The sequence below is a fragment of the Rhinolophus sinicus genome, chromosome 1 (genome assembly GCF_057876585.1).
Source record: "Rhinolophus sinicus isolate RSI-liver-muscle chromosome 1, RSI-T2T, whole genome shotgun sequence".
Lineage (NCBI taxonomy): Eukaryota > Metazoa > Chordata > Mammalia > Chiroptera > Rhinolophidae > Rhinolophus > Rhinolophus sinicus.
In genome coordinates, this window is record NC_142501.1 from 194,281,055 (window position 1) to 194,300,828 (window position 19,774).

The window sequence follows — 19,774 nt, forward strand, 5'->3', positions numbered from 1 at the left end:
TAGACTAATTAAAATATATAAATTACATGTCTTCTGACCTCAAGGAGAGAGGCACAGGCTGGCATCAGCATAAGCTGTGCTCTCAGCAGGAGAATTATGATTATAAATGGAACAGAGCCTCAGATATTACAGGAACGCACATGTCAAAATATTTGGGGCTATTACTATAGACAGAGTCAATATAACAGACACAAACATCATTGTCTTTTTCCCTTGATTTTTCTATTAAATTCAGCTGAGACAACCTCAAGGAATAATTATTTCATGTCAAAATTGCAGTAAAATGTGCATTAATTAGTAAAGCATAGCTGTATTTCAAGAAATAGTCTACTTTAGTGAAAGGTTGTTATTGGCTTAAAATACTGTGTTTCTTTAGTTTTCTTGGATAACATCTCTATTCCTATTCAAGTCATGTATCAGAAGCTAATTTTGTTAGCATCATTGCAAAACTCTTGGCCTCTATTCTCAAGACCCATCTAAACAGAGCCTATAACTCTAGCAAGCTTATTTATGCCAACTTAACTTTAAAAAACAGGTCTACATTAAATATTGGAGCACTTTCAATGCTGCAGTGAAACCGCTGAGCTATTAATGCTATTAAATCATGCAAATTGCTTCAAAGAGCAATAGTCTGATTTGGAACAGTGTGAACATATATGGGGCATGAAATACTCATGGTGGCTGAAAGCTTATCATTTTATCCCCTTGAGAGCCTAATAAATCCCCAGAATTAAATTTTGACCCAACCCATACCTATTTTATTTGCCTGTATAGCTCAAATAAAAACCACTCTGTTTTTCTGTTAATATTTTCAAGTACATACATTTATAAGTATGTTGGTAATTTTCTATTAGGGGAATATAAGCCATATTGAACAGAATTTGTAGAGGTGGAGGTGGGGGGGAGTTGTTTTCTACAGTAGTTTGTAATAGCAAAGCAGCTTGCTCTACATATTATAGTAAAAGAACCTCTATTCTATTATATTAGCTCAGTATACTTGATCATTATTTTCAGGAGTTTATAATTAGTTTAAATAGTCCAGTCCAAAGGATGCTTTCATTGTTTTGTTGTTGTGTACAATTGGTTAACTGGACTTCAATATTACACTTGATATGAAAATAATTACTATGTTGATCATAGAAGTAGGAGTAAATATTTCTGTTCCCAACACCAAATATAAACATATTACTAAATTTTTCCCTTCACTTATATAACTATTGTCAACAATAAAAATAACAACAAAAAGTGCTGTTTCAAATAGCTTCTCTGTAATCATGTTTAGGCTCATTCTTTCTTCACCTCATGATTTAAAGATTTCATAGGCGCGCTTTTTAATTGTAAATCCATGCTGGTAAATGTGTGTGTTCGCTGTGTTTTGTTGAACAGAAGGTTGTGAGTCCCTGTATATTTGGAAAATATATACACATATGATGATCATCAAACACATCAAGTGTGCAACTATATACATAAAAACCATCACATTCAACAAAATCTGACATGTGATTCAGTGAAAGCAGGCCTCATATATATGCATGTAATTGTACATTGATTATATATGATGATACATATGTGTATATATATATACACATATGTAACATAATCCTTGTGAATCCTACGTATATGTTTAATGTTTTATTATAGAACAGCTAAACTCATGTTTAAACTAATTGTAAAATATATTCTGAAAAAATTTTCAGAACTTGTATGTACACACAATATTTGTCTTACTATTTTGTTTTTAAAATAAAAATATATTACCTGGCTTTGTCTAATTTAATAGCTTTTAATGGGAACATACGAGTCTGGCTGTGGGACATTTATTGGACTTTTTTTTTTACCCACAAGCTTTTGTTATAGGTGGTTTAATATCTAGCCAACTTGTCCTTATTATAAACCTTGAAAATAATAGCTTATATTGGTGTTATAACTTATAGGCACACATTTTTACCATCAGTATACTTTTTTTCCACACTATCACCACTCACAGTCCTAGTTTCACCACCTAAATAATATATTTTCTGAAGTTTCACTGTCGTTATAAAAGTGTGTATATGTGTATATACATAGATTCCAAAATACATAAGATACAGCATCACAGTATAAAGCTTAGTCAACAGGAGGCCAATAATAATAGTCCCTCCATTTTGTTACCATTTTCTAGATACAATAACTACCACTTTGGAATACACCATTTTCTTGTTCTAAACTCAGTTGTATTAGATTTTATATAGATAGGCCTCATGCTGTTTCTTTTCTGTTCTTTTCTTTTCGTCACATGTTTTGTTTGAGAGGAAGGAAAGAAATGAGACAAGCAGAATGGATGACAAAGAAAAAGAAAGTTAGATAGAAGATATTAGATGAAAGTAATGAATGGTTGTGTCCTGCCATTTAATCTATGTCATATTCATTTCAACCTTTTCCTCTTTTCCCCATTAAAAAAAAATGGGATAACTAAATCTTATATAGCATTAGCCAATTTTAAGCCCCCAGAAAATAATTTTTCTGGACCATAGCTATTTTAACTGCTTTTGTTGGTGAAATATAAGAATTAGCTGGTTGTTGTGTTTAAAATATCAGATTTTAGGAGCATAGTAAGTGAAGGTCAATACAGGCAGATATGAACTAGACACGTGTCTATATTTGAAGACCTTCATATAATGAAAGTACCTTTGTTCCTCATTAAAAACACCTTATGAGTATAAAAAAAGACATCCTTCTAGCTGGGATGCCTACTGACCTTATTTTCTAAATATTAAATTGACAGCAGAAACCTACTGCTGTTTTCTGTAATTCTATAAAATCTCTGCCCACTTTAGTCTTCTCAATTGCAAAGCTAGTCCAGATGGGATCATGAAATTTTTGCAAGTTCTACAGCACATCATTTTGTTCAATAAAGTTATTATGCCACACACAGCTGTATACTGCCATATAAATGAGCACATGTGCAATAGAATTCTTGTATTGTAAGCTTTATAAGACTAAAATTGAGATTATACAGCCGTACACAATAATTTATTTCAAATATCATCATGTGCGTGGCTCTAGGGTTCCACAAATGGTGTCATTCCTTTTCCAAGAGAAAACTTTTGTCATTTAATATTCAGTATTAACACAAATGTTTCCCTCAGAATTATAATCTAAATTAGGTGCTTTAAAATCCATCAATACATCATTAACTTCTTACTTTAACATGTTAGAGCCATAGAAGAATCAATTCTCCTTAACAATGGTGAGGGAACCTAATCACTGTCTAAATTTGCTTTTAATTAGCATCATCTGCATTAATTGGTGTAGCTGATAGCAAAACATTACAGTGCATTGCCATATTATATTTGAAATGTAATATGTCTTTGGGTCCCATGTTGCTCCAAAAGAACCTTGTCCATTATTTTCTGCAGTCCCTTAGTATATATTTTTAGATGTATTGCTCAAGAATTTTCTCTAGGAAACTAACTGCGTGAGGCTATATTAGGGATGCACTATTCATATGCATATCCAGGTAGCTATTTGGTCTTGATTACCTCTGCATGTTTGAGAATATCATGAGAAATATCTTTTTTCTCTCCTCAAGCCTCTTCCCTGAAATTCACTAATCCTTGACCAATTTTTTTGGATGATGAAAAGGAAATGCCATGTAACCAGCAAACAGCTGAGGAGGAAGAAATAAATCTATCATTTATTAAATGCCTTCTATTGCCAGAGACTATTGTATGTTTTTTACACATTATTTTTTCATAATAATTAAGAAAGGCAATATTTCCATTGTCCAGATTGGGGGTGGGGAATGAAAATAAAATAAAATAATACAATACAATACAATAACACAATACAATAAAAATATAAAATATAAAATAAAACAAAACTGAAAGGTGTGAGGAGTTAAGTGATTTCCACAGGTAACACCACTAGGGTGCATAGCCAGGTGATATTACAGATGTACTAGGTCATAGCCAAAGTTGAGATCCTCTGACCCTCCCACTCCGCACCACCCCAGCCCAAGGCTCTTTCCTCTCCGCCACGTATTGTAATGGTGTTTCAGCCTCGATCCAAGCTCCTTATCTATAAACTACAAACAAATTCACAGCAGAGTCTCTGGTCAAATGAAGACCAAAAATTGACCTATAATAAGACCCATTCCTAACATTTGACTAGAGACCTATGGTTTTGTTTGTAATGACAGCTTCCTTGCCAATTAAGTAATTTTCAAAAGTACCACTTTCGGCCTGACTCTCTGCTCATAGTATAGCCTATCTCATTTAATGATACTGCTTTTCACTTAGTAGCCTAAAATAGAAATTTTAGCTATTCCTGGTTCCTCCAAATTCAATTAACTCCTCGATTCTGAGTGTTCAGCTCTGGAAATATATGTCTAAGGCAGTTGTCCTCAATTATTAGTGTACCTCAGATTCCCTAGAGGACTTGTTAAAACACAGGTTGCTGGAGGTGATAAATGTATTTAGCACTGTGGTGATGATATCACAGGTGTCTGACTATGTCCAAATGCAACAACATGTATACACGGAACATATGCAAATTTTGTTATTAACTATGCTTCAATTAAAAGAAAAAAGAAAAAAAAATGTTGCTGGACCCTACCTCAGAATTTTTGATTCAGTACCTCTGGGATGGAGCTCCAGATAGCTGGCATTTTGGGCAAGTTGCCTGGTGATGTCAATACTTCTGATATGAGAAGCACTGTTCTAGAGCATTCCTTCGACTCCTTGTACACAGCTATTACATCATGAGCTTATCCTATCTTGGCCAGATAATGACAAAAAAATAATCAGTCATCACCTTTCCTACCCCTATATCCATCCATCCTGTGCAATTTTAATAAATTAAAACACAAATCTGATAAAGTTTTTCAACTAATTAATATTTCTTGAACTTGTTCAATGGTAGGCCACTGCCCAGAGAGCTGTTTTCCTTGTATAAACTCTCACATTAATTGCAATTTGGCCAACTTCTATTTAATTTTCATTCTACTTCAAATGTCTTTGTGAAATAGTCTTTCTAGCCTTCCCCTAGGAAAGTCCATAATTCCCTACTGTTTCCTATTGTGCTTAGTACTAGCCATATTAAAATTTCTATTACATTTTATTTAACATCACCTTTGGTCTCTTTAGGAGTTTATTTTCATTTGCTTAATTCTCCACTAAATAAAGAAAATGCAATCTTAGGACACTTTATGATTATTTCTGTCTCCTGTCCCCCAGTAAAAATAAAAAGAGAAAACAGATCATTTGTTTGGCCTGCTAACTTTCCTTTATTAAGTGTTCTTTTAAAATGTCTTGACTGCAAAATTATCATTCATCATACACTATCACCTCCAACATGCTATGGTAATGCCGAGGAAAGAGTTCAACGTTATCCGTATGATTTTAGGAAAAAACAACTTGTATAGGCATGTGTCTTTGAGATACAAATGTCCAAATCGATAAAGTGATTTTTGTGTGATTTAAGTCATTGTCTTTAAATACATACAAATTTTTATTTTGATCAATGTCTCAAGATGTGGCCTGTCTTCACCCTCAGTTGTAAGGATTTTACCTGAAGCACGCATATCTGAAATTTACTACCACCCTCCCTTAAATTTTCTAAATAATACAGATATAGTCTAAACTCTACATCTATTAAAACACCTCTGCTAGATTTATTGCTCACAAACCTGTATGTGTACAATCTATGACTTAAAATGCTTCATTGGGATTGAACTCTACATTTTATTGTTTAAACAACAATAAAAACAAGTGAAATCAACAATAAAAAAAAAAAAACCTCTGCTATACTAAATGAATCTTACAAACTAACAAAAGTTTCAGCCAACCCAGGATTGAAATTATGATGAACTAAATTTACAAGAAAAGCCTTTTCTTCAATATCATAACTTATTATTATATATGTAACTGTGTGTGTGTATATTTTTAAATAACTATGAAATGAAAAAGAATTATATAAATTACAGAATTATAAAATAAATACATTTTGCCTTCCTCTCTCACTTAATTTTATCTTAGCTATCTTTAGCTGACAGTTTTTCTTATAAAAATGCAAAGCTTTCAGAAATAAAGTTGCTTTAAGTGTATTGATATAAACAAAGAAAGAGGAGGAGAAGGCGGAGGAGGAGGAGAAGAAGAAGAAGGAGAAAAAAACAAAAAGGAAAAAATATCCCGCCTGTGTTTAAGTGACCATATTTAGAGTTCATTGATTTTATTGCTATACCTCTGTGGCAGTTAGTAGCCAATTTCTCTTAGTCCTTTAGATAGGGTAAATGAACATTCTCCTCTTCTTCTTAAAAAGAAGAAAACATTTTAAATATTGCAATTCAGAGTATAATATCTTAAAAGATGGATTTAATGTACAACTATAGATTACCTTTGAAAAAGTGTTTGAGTGGATTTTATAAAAATTCAACAGTCAAATTCTGACTCGTACACACAACTTTCATCAATTATCTTATAAGCTTCATTATCTACCAATATTATAAAAGCAATGGTGAAAACTGTGTCTAATCAACTATGTGTAGTTTTCTCTCTGTATCCTCAGGGGACTGGTTTCAGGACCCCAGAGGATACGAAAATCCTTGGCTGCTCATGTCCCTCATATAAAATGTCACACTATTGCATATAACCTATGCACATCCACTGGTATACTTCAACCCAGCTCTAGATTACTTATAATACTTAGTACATACTGTGTAAATAGTTGTTAAACTGTATTGTTTAGGGAAAAGTGACAAAAAAAGTGTGTACATGTTCAGTACAGATGAAACCATCGTAGGCTTAACTACATAGTACACTTCGTTAATCATATAGCATTTAAAAATATATTTTTTTTTATCACAGTTGGTTTAATCCTTGAATGTGAAACCCGTGGATACAGAGGGCTGACTGTACTTTAAAAATAAGTCTGAATTTTTCCAGTATCTGAGAAGGTGTGAAGATGTTAGCAGAAGTCTGTCATGTTTCTACAGTTTCCTGAGGAACCCATTTTTCAACTAATTGTAGCCTGTCCCAAGATAATCTCAAAAGTTCTCACTAAGTGTGCTTACTTACAAAATTCTTTAGAGAGGCAGAGAAGTAAGTACTTTTACTCTTTCCTTTATTTGGCTTTGTTCAAAGGCTTTTTTTTTTCCTTTCTATGAAAGTTCTACTCATTCTATCCATGCCGAAAAACGTGTTCTTCCACTGGAATTAACATTTTATTTTATTTTTTCTGATATGGCTACTGTGTCAGTTACTAATCTACCTGAGAAACACAGCAAACAACTTCAATCTGAATTTTTTCTCCCTAATTAGTACTACCAAATTAAAATCAACAACCTAGTTTTCCATGTTGTCATGTACTGGCCTTTGGGATGAGATGTTATTTGGATGAGATGAAAACTATCTGAAGCTTTTAGGAGATATAAATGATAAAAACAATCGAAAAGGGACAAAAAGAAAAAAGTCTGAAGAAAAACAAAAATTCTTTTTTTTTATGAAATGGAGCAGACAAAGATAGATGAATAGGTAATTATACATTTATGTGTCACATTCAATATAAATATATGTATATACATTGTGTTAGGCAGAATAATGACCACCCAAAGATGTCTATGTCCTCACAGGAATCTGAATATCTTAGGTTACATGGCAAAGAGAGGATTCAAGTGGCAGATCACTTGACCTTGAGATGGCAAGCTACCCTGGATAACCAGATGGACCCAATGTAATCGAAGTGTTCTTAGAAGTGGAAGAAAGAGAGAGAGAATTGGAGAGATGGCATTCTTAGAATTGTTGCTTTGAAGATGGAAGAATGGGGCTGCTAGTAAAAGGTTGACCTCTAGAAGCTGGAAAAGGTAAGAAAAAGGATTCTACCTTAGAGCCTCCACAAGCAACAAAAACTTGCTAATCCCTTGATTTTAGCCTAATAAGATCCACTTTGGACTTCTGACCTCCAAAACTGTAAGTTAATAAATTTGTGTTGTTTTCAGCCAGTAAGTTACTAGTCTAATTTGTGAAAGCAGAAATACGAAGTGAACATACACATCCATACATTTGCCTTATTGTTTATCTTTAAATTACAGGATTTTTCTTTTGCGTCTGAAGATAAACACTGTCTATATCAAAGCCGACCAATAGAAACAAAATGTAAATCATACATGAAAGCCACAGGCATAATTAAAATGTACTTGGAGCCATGTTGAAAAAATAAAAGGAAACAAGTAAGATTAATTTTAATAATGTGTTCTATTCAACCCAATATATCCAGAACATTATCATGTCAATATGTCATCAACATGAAATTACTGAGACATTTCATATTATTTTTATTTGCTCTAAGTCTTCTAAATCTGTGGATGTTATGTTTCCAGCACATCTCAATTTGCACTAGCCAAATATCAATTGCTCGATTGTCAGAATTGGTTAGTAGCTGTATTGACCCATATGCAGAGCACAGATCCATATACAGCACAGATTCATATACAGAGATATTTTAGCTTTCTGAAGCCAATTTTGGTGATGGTTTTGAAAATGCCAATATGAGTTAGACTATAATTTTCAGAAACTATAATCTGTTTCTGAAAAAGGATAGTGATTTCTAGATTTTCAAAGTTCATGTGCTTTGACTTTCACCAAGACATTGGACAAACAGTCCAAACATAAACACAAAAATGTAAATGGTAAAAAATGTATCTCAACATGTGAATTATTTTCAACTGAGTGGAAATGTGTGGTATTTACCTACCTTTCACACATTGAGTTGTATATGTTGGAAAGCTAATCTTTGAGTTTCATACAAGTTTGTTTATCATCTATCTTTCCCAACTTCAATTTTTATTCATGTACTATATGTTAACATTTAAAAGCTAGATGTCAAATTTTTGTAGTACAAAACAAACTCAAATACAATGAATTTGTTTCATTCCATCTATTTCTGAATGGCTGCTTATTTCCATCACAGCATCGCTGACACAAACGTGTCGTGGATCATGGTATATATTCAGAAACAGAGCTGAAACAGCCAGAGTACTGCAGGTGGAAATACAGGTATTTCACTGCATCTGTCTTCATGAGTGGCTAAAATCTATAACGTTTCTATCCTTATCATTTGAGGTAATTTACATAAAGGTAAATTGCATAATTTATTTTAATGAGATTTTAAACTAACATTTTATAAAAAGATAAATTATTATAGATTATGAGAATCGATAATCCTTCTGAGATTTTTTTATTTCACCCTAAGAAGGGACTAGGATCTTTCCCCATTAGGCATGTTTTTCTAAAGAAAGCTGATATTTCTACCAGCATTTTAAATAACTCTACTGATATTTTAAAATATCAACTAGGCAGTGCAGTCTTTTTCGCTTCCCATATATACTTTCTATCCAAATAACTACCAATATAACATTCTTTTTCGCTTTCTAGTTTCCAGACTTAAACATTTTGGGGATGTTATAAACTGTGAACACACACCCACACAGAAGCACCCTCTTCTAAACATTCGGTGGGCCTTGCAGCTATATTTATTTGTTTGTTTGTTTCAATTTTATCCCAAACTTCTAATTATTTTGCAATAAACTAAATCTTCCAACCTCAGACTTTTTTTTTTTTAAGACAGTCACAATGTGGCAAAAATCTTAAATTGAAGGTGTTCTTCAAAACTCTAAAATATTCTTTCCTGTCAAAAGTACATATAAAAATAAAACTCCTACATGCTTTTTTCACTTTTAATTTACTTTTCTTGGAAAGCTGTAATAAAACCTATGGCAGTATATCTGATGCCCAGATATGAGCATGTTGTTTTTTGACAATTGTCTAACACTTATGGTAGGAACAGGTGTTCCCTACAATCAACAAAGTATTATGCTTTATGAACGACATTATTCATCAGCATTATCAGTCTCCATAGTATCTTGCCACTTTAACGACTCCTTCTCTTTATATTTTAATTCAATGTAGGTTAGAGATACAGTAGGTCCAAAGACTCCATGATTCACTTTCGAGACACAAAGATAACCAGATTTCAAAGTATATGAAAAAGTACATTTTTTAGATTTACTTTAAAAACACTGTCAGGTAAAGTTTCCATCCATGAAGATTTCCTAAAGGGAAATGCAGAAACTACGGTTGGAAGAAGGGTAGGGTGGCTCACATCTCAGCTCCTCCAACTTTATACACAGCACAAGTGAGAGGATGTTAACATCTTAGGAAGTTCAAAGTGGCAGTTTGGTGTCTGGGGATTGTTTATTAAAGACAAATTAGACAATTGTCCTCATTGGGCATTGACATTAATGATGGAAGTTGGGAGGCTGGGAAAGAGAACTTGTATGTATTTGAGCATTAGTCATTTTTTTCCCCTTGTTGGTAATGTCAGCTCCTTCTCCGTTAGCTGACATTCTGATTTATAAAATCACAGCTGAAGGCTTCCTGAATTACACGGACCATTCCCTAAGTTTGGCTGTAATAAAGAAAACAACCCCATCTGAAAGCCAGTAAGTACATAGCTTGACAATTTTACTATTAAAAGTAAAACCTAAAAGTAGAAGCTCAAGAGGAAGCACCATTGCATTAAATTTATTCTTCCTTCGTGGGACAATTCTCTAAATACTTGAAAATAGTATTTCCCCCAACCTGCATAAAATTGTTGTATTGAAGCCCCATGTAAAATCAACCCATATTTTTCTGTGGCCAGTGGAGAAGGAAGTGCTAAAATCCACTGGCACTGTTTGCATTCAGCTGGGTTGGGAATTACCCACTGTTAGCCACTTTAAAGAAAGAAAAAGACCAAACAAAAAAATGTTCCTTTTGAGGACATGTACTCGTATGACCCCTTATGCAACATTAAGACTGAGACTGGCTGACATGTCAGCATTTCCTTAACAAACACTATGAGAGAAGCACAATGCTCAATGCTATGTATTACTAGCTCATTTAATCTTCACCACAATGCTACAATGTATAATGCACTGTTATCTCTATGTACTAATGAAGAAATTGAGGACTTGAGAAGCTTAATTCCTCACCCAAGGTCACTCATCTAGTCTTAGGATTAGAACTTGATCCCAGGCCTAGTTGACTCCAAAGCCATGGCCTTAACCATCACACTAGAGAAGTGTTAGGGACAACTCTATGGCTAATATCACACAAAATCTTTTTTATATATACTTATTGAAATCCCACAAAGAAAAAAAAAATATATATATATATAGTATATATATATATAGTGTGATATGTATATATATATATATATATATATATATATATATATATATATGCATATGTATATATACACAGACACACACGTGCACACACACACACATAGACATACATACATGTCTGTAATCCTAATTTGCAGGATATATTTTAATTATAGTCAATGAAGGAGGACGTTAAAAATATAGGGGCTAAGTCATCTGGAATGAAAAGAAACACTAAATCTCCAAAAAAAAAAAAAAAAAAGATGCCCATTTTCATTCTTTGGGGTCTATTTCAAAAGCTACATTGAAACTATTTAATCTGCTTTTTAAAATTAAATGAGAACATGAGTATCTAAATCTGCACTATCCAATATAGTAACCACTAGCCAAATGTGGCTATTTACATTTAAATGGACATTGAACAAAATTTTAAAAAATCGATTCCTTGGTCACATGTGTGGCGGTCTAAATGGAACAAAGAACTCATTAAATAATGCTTTCATTAGGATATTCTACACTAAGTCTCCCCCCTTGTACAGTCTCTGTCTTCTTTCTCCTTCACAACTATACACGTTAGAAGAAGATAAACTGTTTGCCATTTGGCATTATTTTTAACAAGATCCAGTAGACAAGTAGTCTGTTTAAAAGGAAATGAAGGCTGGGAAAATAGGAACTGATATTAAAACTTAAGGATGAGGTGCGGGGCTCAGTTTTCTTTTAACAGCAGCCAATAGCTTATTTCAGGAGAAATAATTTTAAGACACAGCCTTTCAATGGTGACTTGAGTACTTCCAGACTACATTGGAAGAAGAAGAGTTCTAAAATAGACTTTTTTTTTTTTTTTGAAAAGCATGACATTTAAATTGGAAGTAATAGTGTGAGGTGAGAAATAGATGTAAAGATGAACAAAGGAATGAGCATTTACATCTACAAAATCCCCTTTTTAAAAAGTGAGTAAAATAGGGCACCTTTCTTCCTTACTATACTCAACCTTAGCTTTCTTCATTATAGATGTAAAGAGTTTTAGATAATTATTTTACGGTGATGACATTATTATACTTAATTTCCATAAGTGACTTACAGAAGAGATTGCCTTTTAAGAATGAGAGGTCTAACTAGATGGTAGTTTAGATTGTGAACCCATTAAGCAGAAGTGGGCTCATGTTATGCATCGCTCTATTTCCAGTCCTTGAAAATGGTTTCAGTGATACCATACCAGTGGCATCACGGTTATAATAGCATGAATGATTTTCATAATCACAACAGCATGCGCAGACTCTAATGTGGCTGTTGGATTTTTAAGTGGTTTGCTCAAGTTTATTTAATACCTATTTAACACGGCTTTACGCAAGGCAGATTGACTTAAATTCTTTTAAAATGGTTGTCTTGTGTATAAAAGAACACATTTGTAAAAAGAAATTGGGAGCGATTTTGAAAAATAAATTGGTTTTTTTTTTTTAGGTACTGGTTAGAAAGAGTGAGATTTCTTTTTCTTTTTCTACCACATATGCAGATTAAGAATATTTATGGTGAAACCATAGCATTCTGGAAGAGAATTATCTGCTATTAAAGTATATATACATATATATGTATATATATATATATATATGTATATATATATATACATATATATATACACACATATATATAAACATTATCTCTCTCTTTATATATATATATATATATATATATATATATATATATATATATTGCTCCACTTCTTTGAGGTCATTACTGTATACTTTTTCCTCCCTGTGTACACAAACTGTGAATTTCCACAAGTGTGAAAATAATGTCAAAAGCTTGATATTATTTAATTCACTAATTTACATTAAAATTCTATTATAATTTTAGAAAGAATCAGCCAAACAGAATTCAATGTTTATCCTTAATATAATTCATTTTATGATCCATCACACTATTATTCTCTATTCATCAACATTCTTAGTTAATGTCTGCATTGTCTTTTCATATACCACATACATTATTTGAAATCTTTCTAAAACTTCACCATCATGTGCATACATTCTAAAATCTTTTTCTAGTCACATCTTAAGGAACATTTGTCAATCTCTCTCCCTCTCTCTTTATATATCAATTTTTTAATCAGATCATTAGTAATATGTTGGAAAAATGCAACATGGCACTCATTCAACAGTTAGCTAATTCCTGTTTTACTCCCTTAGCTTGGTCATGACTGCCTAACTCATTGAGTCACCCCAAAACATGGCCTGGAGAAGGCATGAGAAGAGTTTGGAGCTCACTAGTGTGCTGTGCCTTTTCTTGTATAAATACTGCCCATTCTCTTAGTACCTGCAGTTCCTTGGAATAGTGCGGCACCTGGAAAAGGTTAATGAGCATAGAGACTTTCAGGCATAATCAAATTACAGACAGACGCTACACAGACATTTCATGGCTAGACAAGCAACATGCACGCTGCAGGCACACTACAGGTGGCAGATATTACTGCAGCTCCACCAGTGGAATAGTTTACAGACAATGGATGTATGTATTTTTTTCCAACTTGGTGAGATACCATTTTCAATTACTATTTTAAAAAGAGAGAGAAATTTGTTTTCCAACAGTTTTTAGGCATACTTAGCTGGAGTTGCAACCAGATATATTATCCTTTTTGTTACAGATCATTAGAAATCGCCTCAAATGTATCAAATAAATAAGTTAGTAAACCTGGTTCATTCTTTTTTTTGGAAAAAGCCTGATTCACTTCCATCCAAAAAGTATTGAATTCACAATTCAGGTACGTTGTCTGTATTATACTAGATAAACATCTTTAATCTAAAAATAAATCATGATCTAAATAATCTGCAATAAATCTTTTAAATAGATTTGAACTCTCTAAACTATGAAAAATTAAAGTGCGACTTATTGATGAAATCAATTTTTTTAAAAAAAATTAAGCTGCCAGGTTTTCTAAAACTCCTAAATTATTTGCTTTCAAAATAGCATTCATTGCTGTATGAAGAATTATCAAGCATAAATGTACATGCATTAATACCACCATCATTGCAGAGGGCCTGCAGAGAAAGAGTTCTTCCATTCCCAGTTTCATTTTTTAAACAATCTCTTGCTATTTTTGTATCACTCAACACTAATACAGAAGTAATCAAATTAGCATTAGCAGTTCATGTTGCAAACTTCAATTTGTATTGCTACAACATCAAAGTAAAATGATTTACATATCAAAAGTAAAAGAGGTGGGATTTAGATTAATTTAGTGTCTTAAACAAAACTAAGTAGGCCTTGATGGTAAATTAAATGATAAATAGTTTACAAATATCAAAATTGAATATATTTATATTCTTTTCAAAAAAATCCCAAGGCCTGTGCACTAAATGTTAATGAAATATGAATATTAGAAAAAGAATGGAATATGACAGTGCATATGGAAAATGTTGGGCTTCTCATATTCTGAGAATTCTGTTTAAATTTATTTCAGGCTATAGTGTTTACAACTGTTTATAACTCAGAGAATGTGGGTGATAAATCTGTCTTTTGATAATCGATCGATCAATCAATCTATCATCTATTTAACATATTACAATATCCTGAGTCTAATTATTCTCAGTATTTCACCATGGAGGGAAATACAGTGACTTTGATACACTACAGGCATAGACATACCAAAATAATGTGATTTCCAAAAAATCATATTCCTCGTTTTTTTATCATACACTATTGTCATGAAGTTTCCATCTGCTTATCACAAAGGCTAACATTTCAATATTCCTTTCCCTTGAAGTGATTTATATGGTCAAACTGAGAGAACCACACAATTTTTATGAATGGGTATTTTTTGCAACCCATGTGTCTTTATGCTTTCCACTGGATAGTGTGTTTTTATGGAAGCGAATCTGGACTTGAAAATAATTTGCATTCCAGTCTTAGCTCAGTGTCATCCTGACAATGACCTAGTGAATGACGACCATTTGCAATACACTGCCCTCTATAGAAATTAAACATCACCTAATGTACCTAGGAAGCGCTGTGTTCTTTCCTCCCTGGCACACACTCCAAAATTGCCCTAACATGAGAAGTATTTCCTAGCTCACTAGTATATAATTTTGCACTGCTATTTTATTTTGTAGTTTCATAGTCCAACTTATTTTTAAACTAAAATATATTTTTATGGTACTACCATGCTTCAAGATGTTTCTAAAAAAAAAAAAAAATAGAAGAAGAATTAAATGTATTCAAATGTATTTTATCTTTTAATTATATGTGTATCTGGAAAAAAAAGAAAATGTTATTCTCTGGACCATTCTCATGATTTAAGACTATGTAACATAATTTGAGAAATACAAATGACCAAATTTCCCAGATATACTATAAATAGTATCCACCATATTTTATAATTACTGAATGTGGTTCCTGGAGCTAATTTGACATCTATATTTAGATACTTTTGAGACATTAGCCAGGTGCTATTAACAGAAAAGATATCAGGAATTGATAAACAAGAATAAAAAGGATTTTCATGTGGAAACTTGGGACAAAATAGGTATAGTTAATTATTGCTTCTAACTTTGAAGTGCCCTGTGAATGAATTGCATGCTATTTAGAGAAGTTAAGCAGGCACAATGGTATTACATTCATTTATTAATGAAATAATTCTTAAACTTAGGTTAAATCTTGTTTTTGTTGCTATTGTTTCCTTTTTTGCTTTTCCCTGTGATTTGGAAAAGACAAAGGTTTTGGAGCACCATCGAAGAATGATATTGATTAGCTTTCTCAATCATAAAATCAGAAAAAAAAGGACTGAGGAAAGGGTCCGTCTCGATTTTATAGCAATAAGATTGCAATTTCCATGTATGTGTGAAATATCACAGTTTATTATAAAATTTTATGCCCAAGACAAATATATTTCAGGTGCATTCTGACTATATTAGAATAATATTAAATTTTAGGTAAGAAAATGTAAATTGTACAAGGATCATCTTTGTCATTGTTCAACCATTTCTTCATAATAATATTATAGATTCATTTTTTTTTAACAGGGGCCAAGTGAAACAGGGATTGTCTATACATTTCTCACAGGTTTTACTTTTCATATTTGCTACAACATCTGTACAACATCTATATAATAGTGAATCATTAAATGATCTAAAGGGGAGATATTTTTTGTTTGTTTGTATGCTTTAAGAAAGCCCCTTATAACAACAAATCATCTTCGTGGGAAATAATAATAATTCTATTCTCAGGAATACAAGGACTTAATTTTTCTAAAAAATATTAAAAATGACCTTTTAGCAAGACAGGGCAGAGATCTGAATAATAATGTAATCAGTAACTGTCATTTAGAAGACAAGGAGAAATCAACTGCAGGTCAAAAAAACCCCGAAAACTTAGATGTCTACAACTCAATAGAAATTATTAATAGTAAAGGAAAATTTCAGCTTTTAAAGGAGAACTCAATATGTGTATTAAATTTTCCTTTTTGTTAAGAAAGATTCAAAATACCCATCTCAAGTCTCTTAACTATTCCATGTGGAAATTATAATGTTTTTACAAGGCGTTTTTCACCTAGGACCAGACTTTGCTTTAAGGAGGCCACAATAATTAGTATACTTTTGGATTTTAACACATTGCATAGAAAACTATTGTAGTTTGTTGCAGAACTGGGAAATTGTAGTATATCTATTTTGTTGTTGAATTTGTTCTTTTAAAACTAAATAGAACCGAAGAAATATAATTAGATGAAAAGGTAGTGGAGTACTTAAGATTACATAGTTCAAGTCTTCCTTTTACAGATAAGAACACTGGAGACCAAAAGGACAATGGTTTGCTCAAGGTCACACATCCTGTAGCAAAGACAGGATTAAATCACAGGTTTACAAATTCCATGAATTGAGAATTATTTCAAAAGGAGGATGCGTAAATAGAAGGAAATCAACTAAGAATTAATGAAGGTCTACTCTATGATGGGCGCCATGATACATGCCTCATATACATTTTTTTTCATCTCACCCTAACAGAGTTCAGGTTAAGAATTTTACAAATTTTTCAAATGGGAATACTGAATGTCGGAGAGACTAGGTAAATTGTCCAAGGTCACAAATCCAGTAAATTGGTTGCACAGTGACCACTAAAACCCAAGGCACTCTCTTTCCTACACCATGTTCTTTCCATTTTTAACGTAAGTTAAAATATCTGAAGTTCAAGGCCTGTTCCATAACCACGTAGTATAGAATAATATTTGTTGAGATAATGAAGATGATAATTTATAATGCTTCCTGAAAAGGAATCCAAACATAAATTCAATAAATAATTAGCTAAGCCTGGGCCTCAAAACAAAGACAAATGAGGCTTTCAAGCAAAAGGACATAAAGAACAATGCACACATGTGTCCTTCTTTTCCTTTAATTGTGCTCCCAATCTAGCCTTTTGCCACAGATGACAAGCATTATCTTAAGATTCCGGGGAATTTCTCTTCATACAGGTTTATGTTCCTCATGGCTGGATTTCTTTCTCTTTCTAAAATGAGCTTTTTTACTTGGATTCAACATGCCTTTGCCACATTCTACTTGGATCCCTTTCTTGCCCATGGAGATCTCTTTGTAGTTGACCTGTAAATAGCAGTGTCACAGGAAGCAGTAAACTGGTTGCCTTTACAGACGACTCATAAAGATCCACAATTTTTAGAATTACATATTGGCAGGCAATTTTCTCCTGGATATAACTCTAACCATTAAATGTTGCTCTCACTTTATTTTTAATTTGAGACATCCATCCTCTTGTATTAATGATCACAGAATCACAGCCTTTCAGACCTAGTTGAAAAGACCTATAAATTAGTGAGTTCAATTCCTTTATATTTATGTATGAAGAAACTGAAGACCTGAGAAATAAAATTGAATTAAAACCAAAACAAAACAACAACAACAAATCATTAACCAGGAATTGAAGATTTGAGGCCAAAGCTAGAATTTCTAATTCAGTGCTTTTTACATATGTTCTCACAATAACAGTGGTAGACAAACACTCTACTATCAAAGATTGCCACATGTTTAAAGGTGAGAAACGAAAACTGCCTTTTTTCCAAGAATGCCTTTTGAATCTTTTTCTGTTTCCACGTAGTCTCTAATTATGACACAAGATTTTCTATTAAAACTAACCCCTGCGTATTGACCCCCCCCGCCTCAGCTCATCCTTACCTCCCTCACAGAACTGTCATGTGATTTTTCTTTTGCATTTTACATATTTTCATTCACTAAAGCATTTGAACCTAGAGTGTGTTTTACAGATTCCCTTAATCCTCCAGCTGTGTAAACAATGAACACATTTTTTTTCCCCAGGTCCATCAATCTCAGTACTATAGATACTAGAGTAGGATCATTACTCACAGAAATTTACTACAGAGCAATGTGATATAATTTTTGTTAAATCCACACAAAGACTTTCTTCGACTCAGTAGTGTGGGGCACTGTGACAGCACTATCAATAGACAAACGGAAATATACTGTTAAAATGCTATTATTAATATTTATAACAGCTTTAGTGCTCTTGATAAATGAAGCCACATTAATTAGTTTCAGGATCTTATTCTCACTTTGGCATATCCACTAGCACTTCTGAACATACGATTAAAATATTTCAAAATGTCACTTGTTTCCATTCTACAAGAAATGCATACTGATGGTGGCCACTTGATTTATACTGCCACATACATTTAGAAACAGAAATATGTTCCCATTTTAGGGGCTAAGAAATGTCTCCTACACTGCTTGCAATAAAATCTGGTTAAAAAAAATATATACACACACACACACACACAACTATAATGATCATGCAAATGTACAACGACACTATTTTTCTGAGTATGAAATATTTGGTTATAATTCATTTTTAAGTTTCAATCCTGGTAAGTTTGCTTTCCTTTTATGTTATAAAATGTACATTCACTGAGGGTTTTGGATGGCAATCAGTGAAAGCAGATTTGTTTTTACATTCCACAAGTTAAATTAGCTCTTTATTAAACAAACAGTATAGTTGATTTGAAAGGTGAATGGTAACCCGTGCATTGACTTAAAACAAATTACCATTCCCTCTTAAATTTTTGGAGATTTTCACCTTTGTCCAAAGAATACCAGAAATTCTTTGGTTCATACTAAGTATAGTTTAAAATAAAACTGTTACTTTTTTTTTCCTTTTCCATTGAAAAGTAAACTACATTACAGATTACATAGATGAAGATAAAGAATACATGTATTATATATAAATATAGGTGTGTGTGTGTGTGTAGTATCTTGGACAATACTTTTGCCAATTTAGTTGTGCCATGTAACTCCAACTTGACATCTTGGGTAGAAGTAGTCAGAGACCAAAATAAAGCTGCGAAAGGGACCCCGTGATCCTAGCAAGAGGCAAGAGATGTCTGTTTGACCATAGAGGCATGTTTTCAATTGCTTTCCTATGAACGATAAATTGAATTTTGTGGAAAGAACAGGTCATATATCTGTCAGATACCAAGTGCAGGTAATGCTTAATGTTTAAAACACAGAAGTATCTTTCTTCAAATCTTTAACTCCTTCTAAAATTAATAATACAGAAAACTCGTGAAGTCATCCTCAGCTC

At 32.6% G+C, this 19,774-nt stretch overlaps 1 protein-coding gene across 12 annotated transcripts in view; it reads right to left on the minus strand.

The window, feature by feature from the left end:
• Nucleotides 1–19,774, minus strand: part of PCDH7 (protocadherin 7) — a 402,244-nt gene that overhangs the window by 138,132 nt on the left and 244,338 nt on the right. For 2 of the 12 annotated variants that reach the window (XM_074322180.2, XM_074322169.2), the window contains one exon: nucleotides 13,496–13,522. The exons of the other annotated variants lie outside the window; for them this stretch is intronic. In XM_074322180.2, the coding sequence (XP_074178281.1) occupies nucleotides 13,496–13,522 (27 nt within the window). The remainder of the gene's footprint in view (nucleotides 1–13,495; nucleotides 13,523–19,774) is intronic. 12 annotated transcript variants of the gene reach the window in all.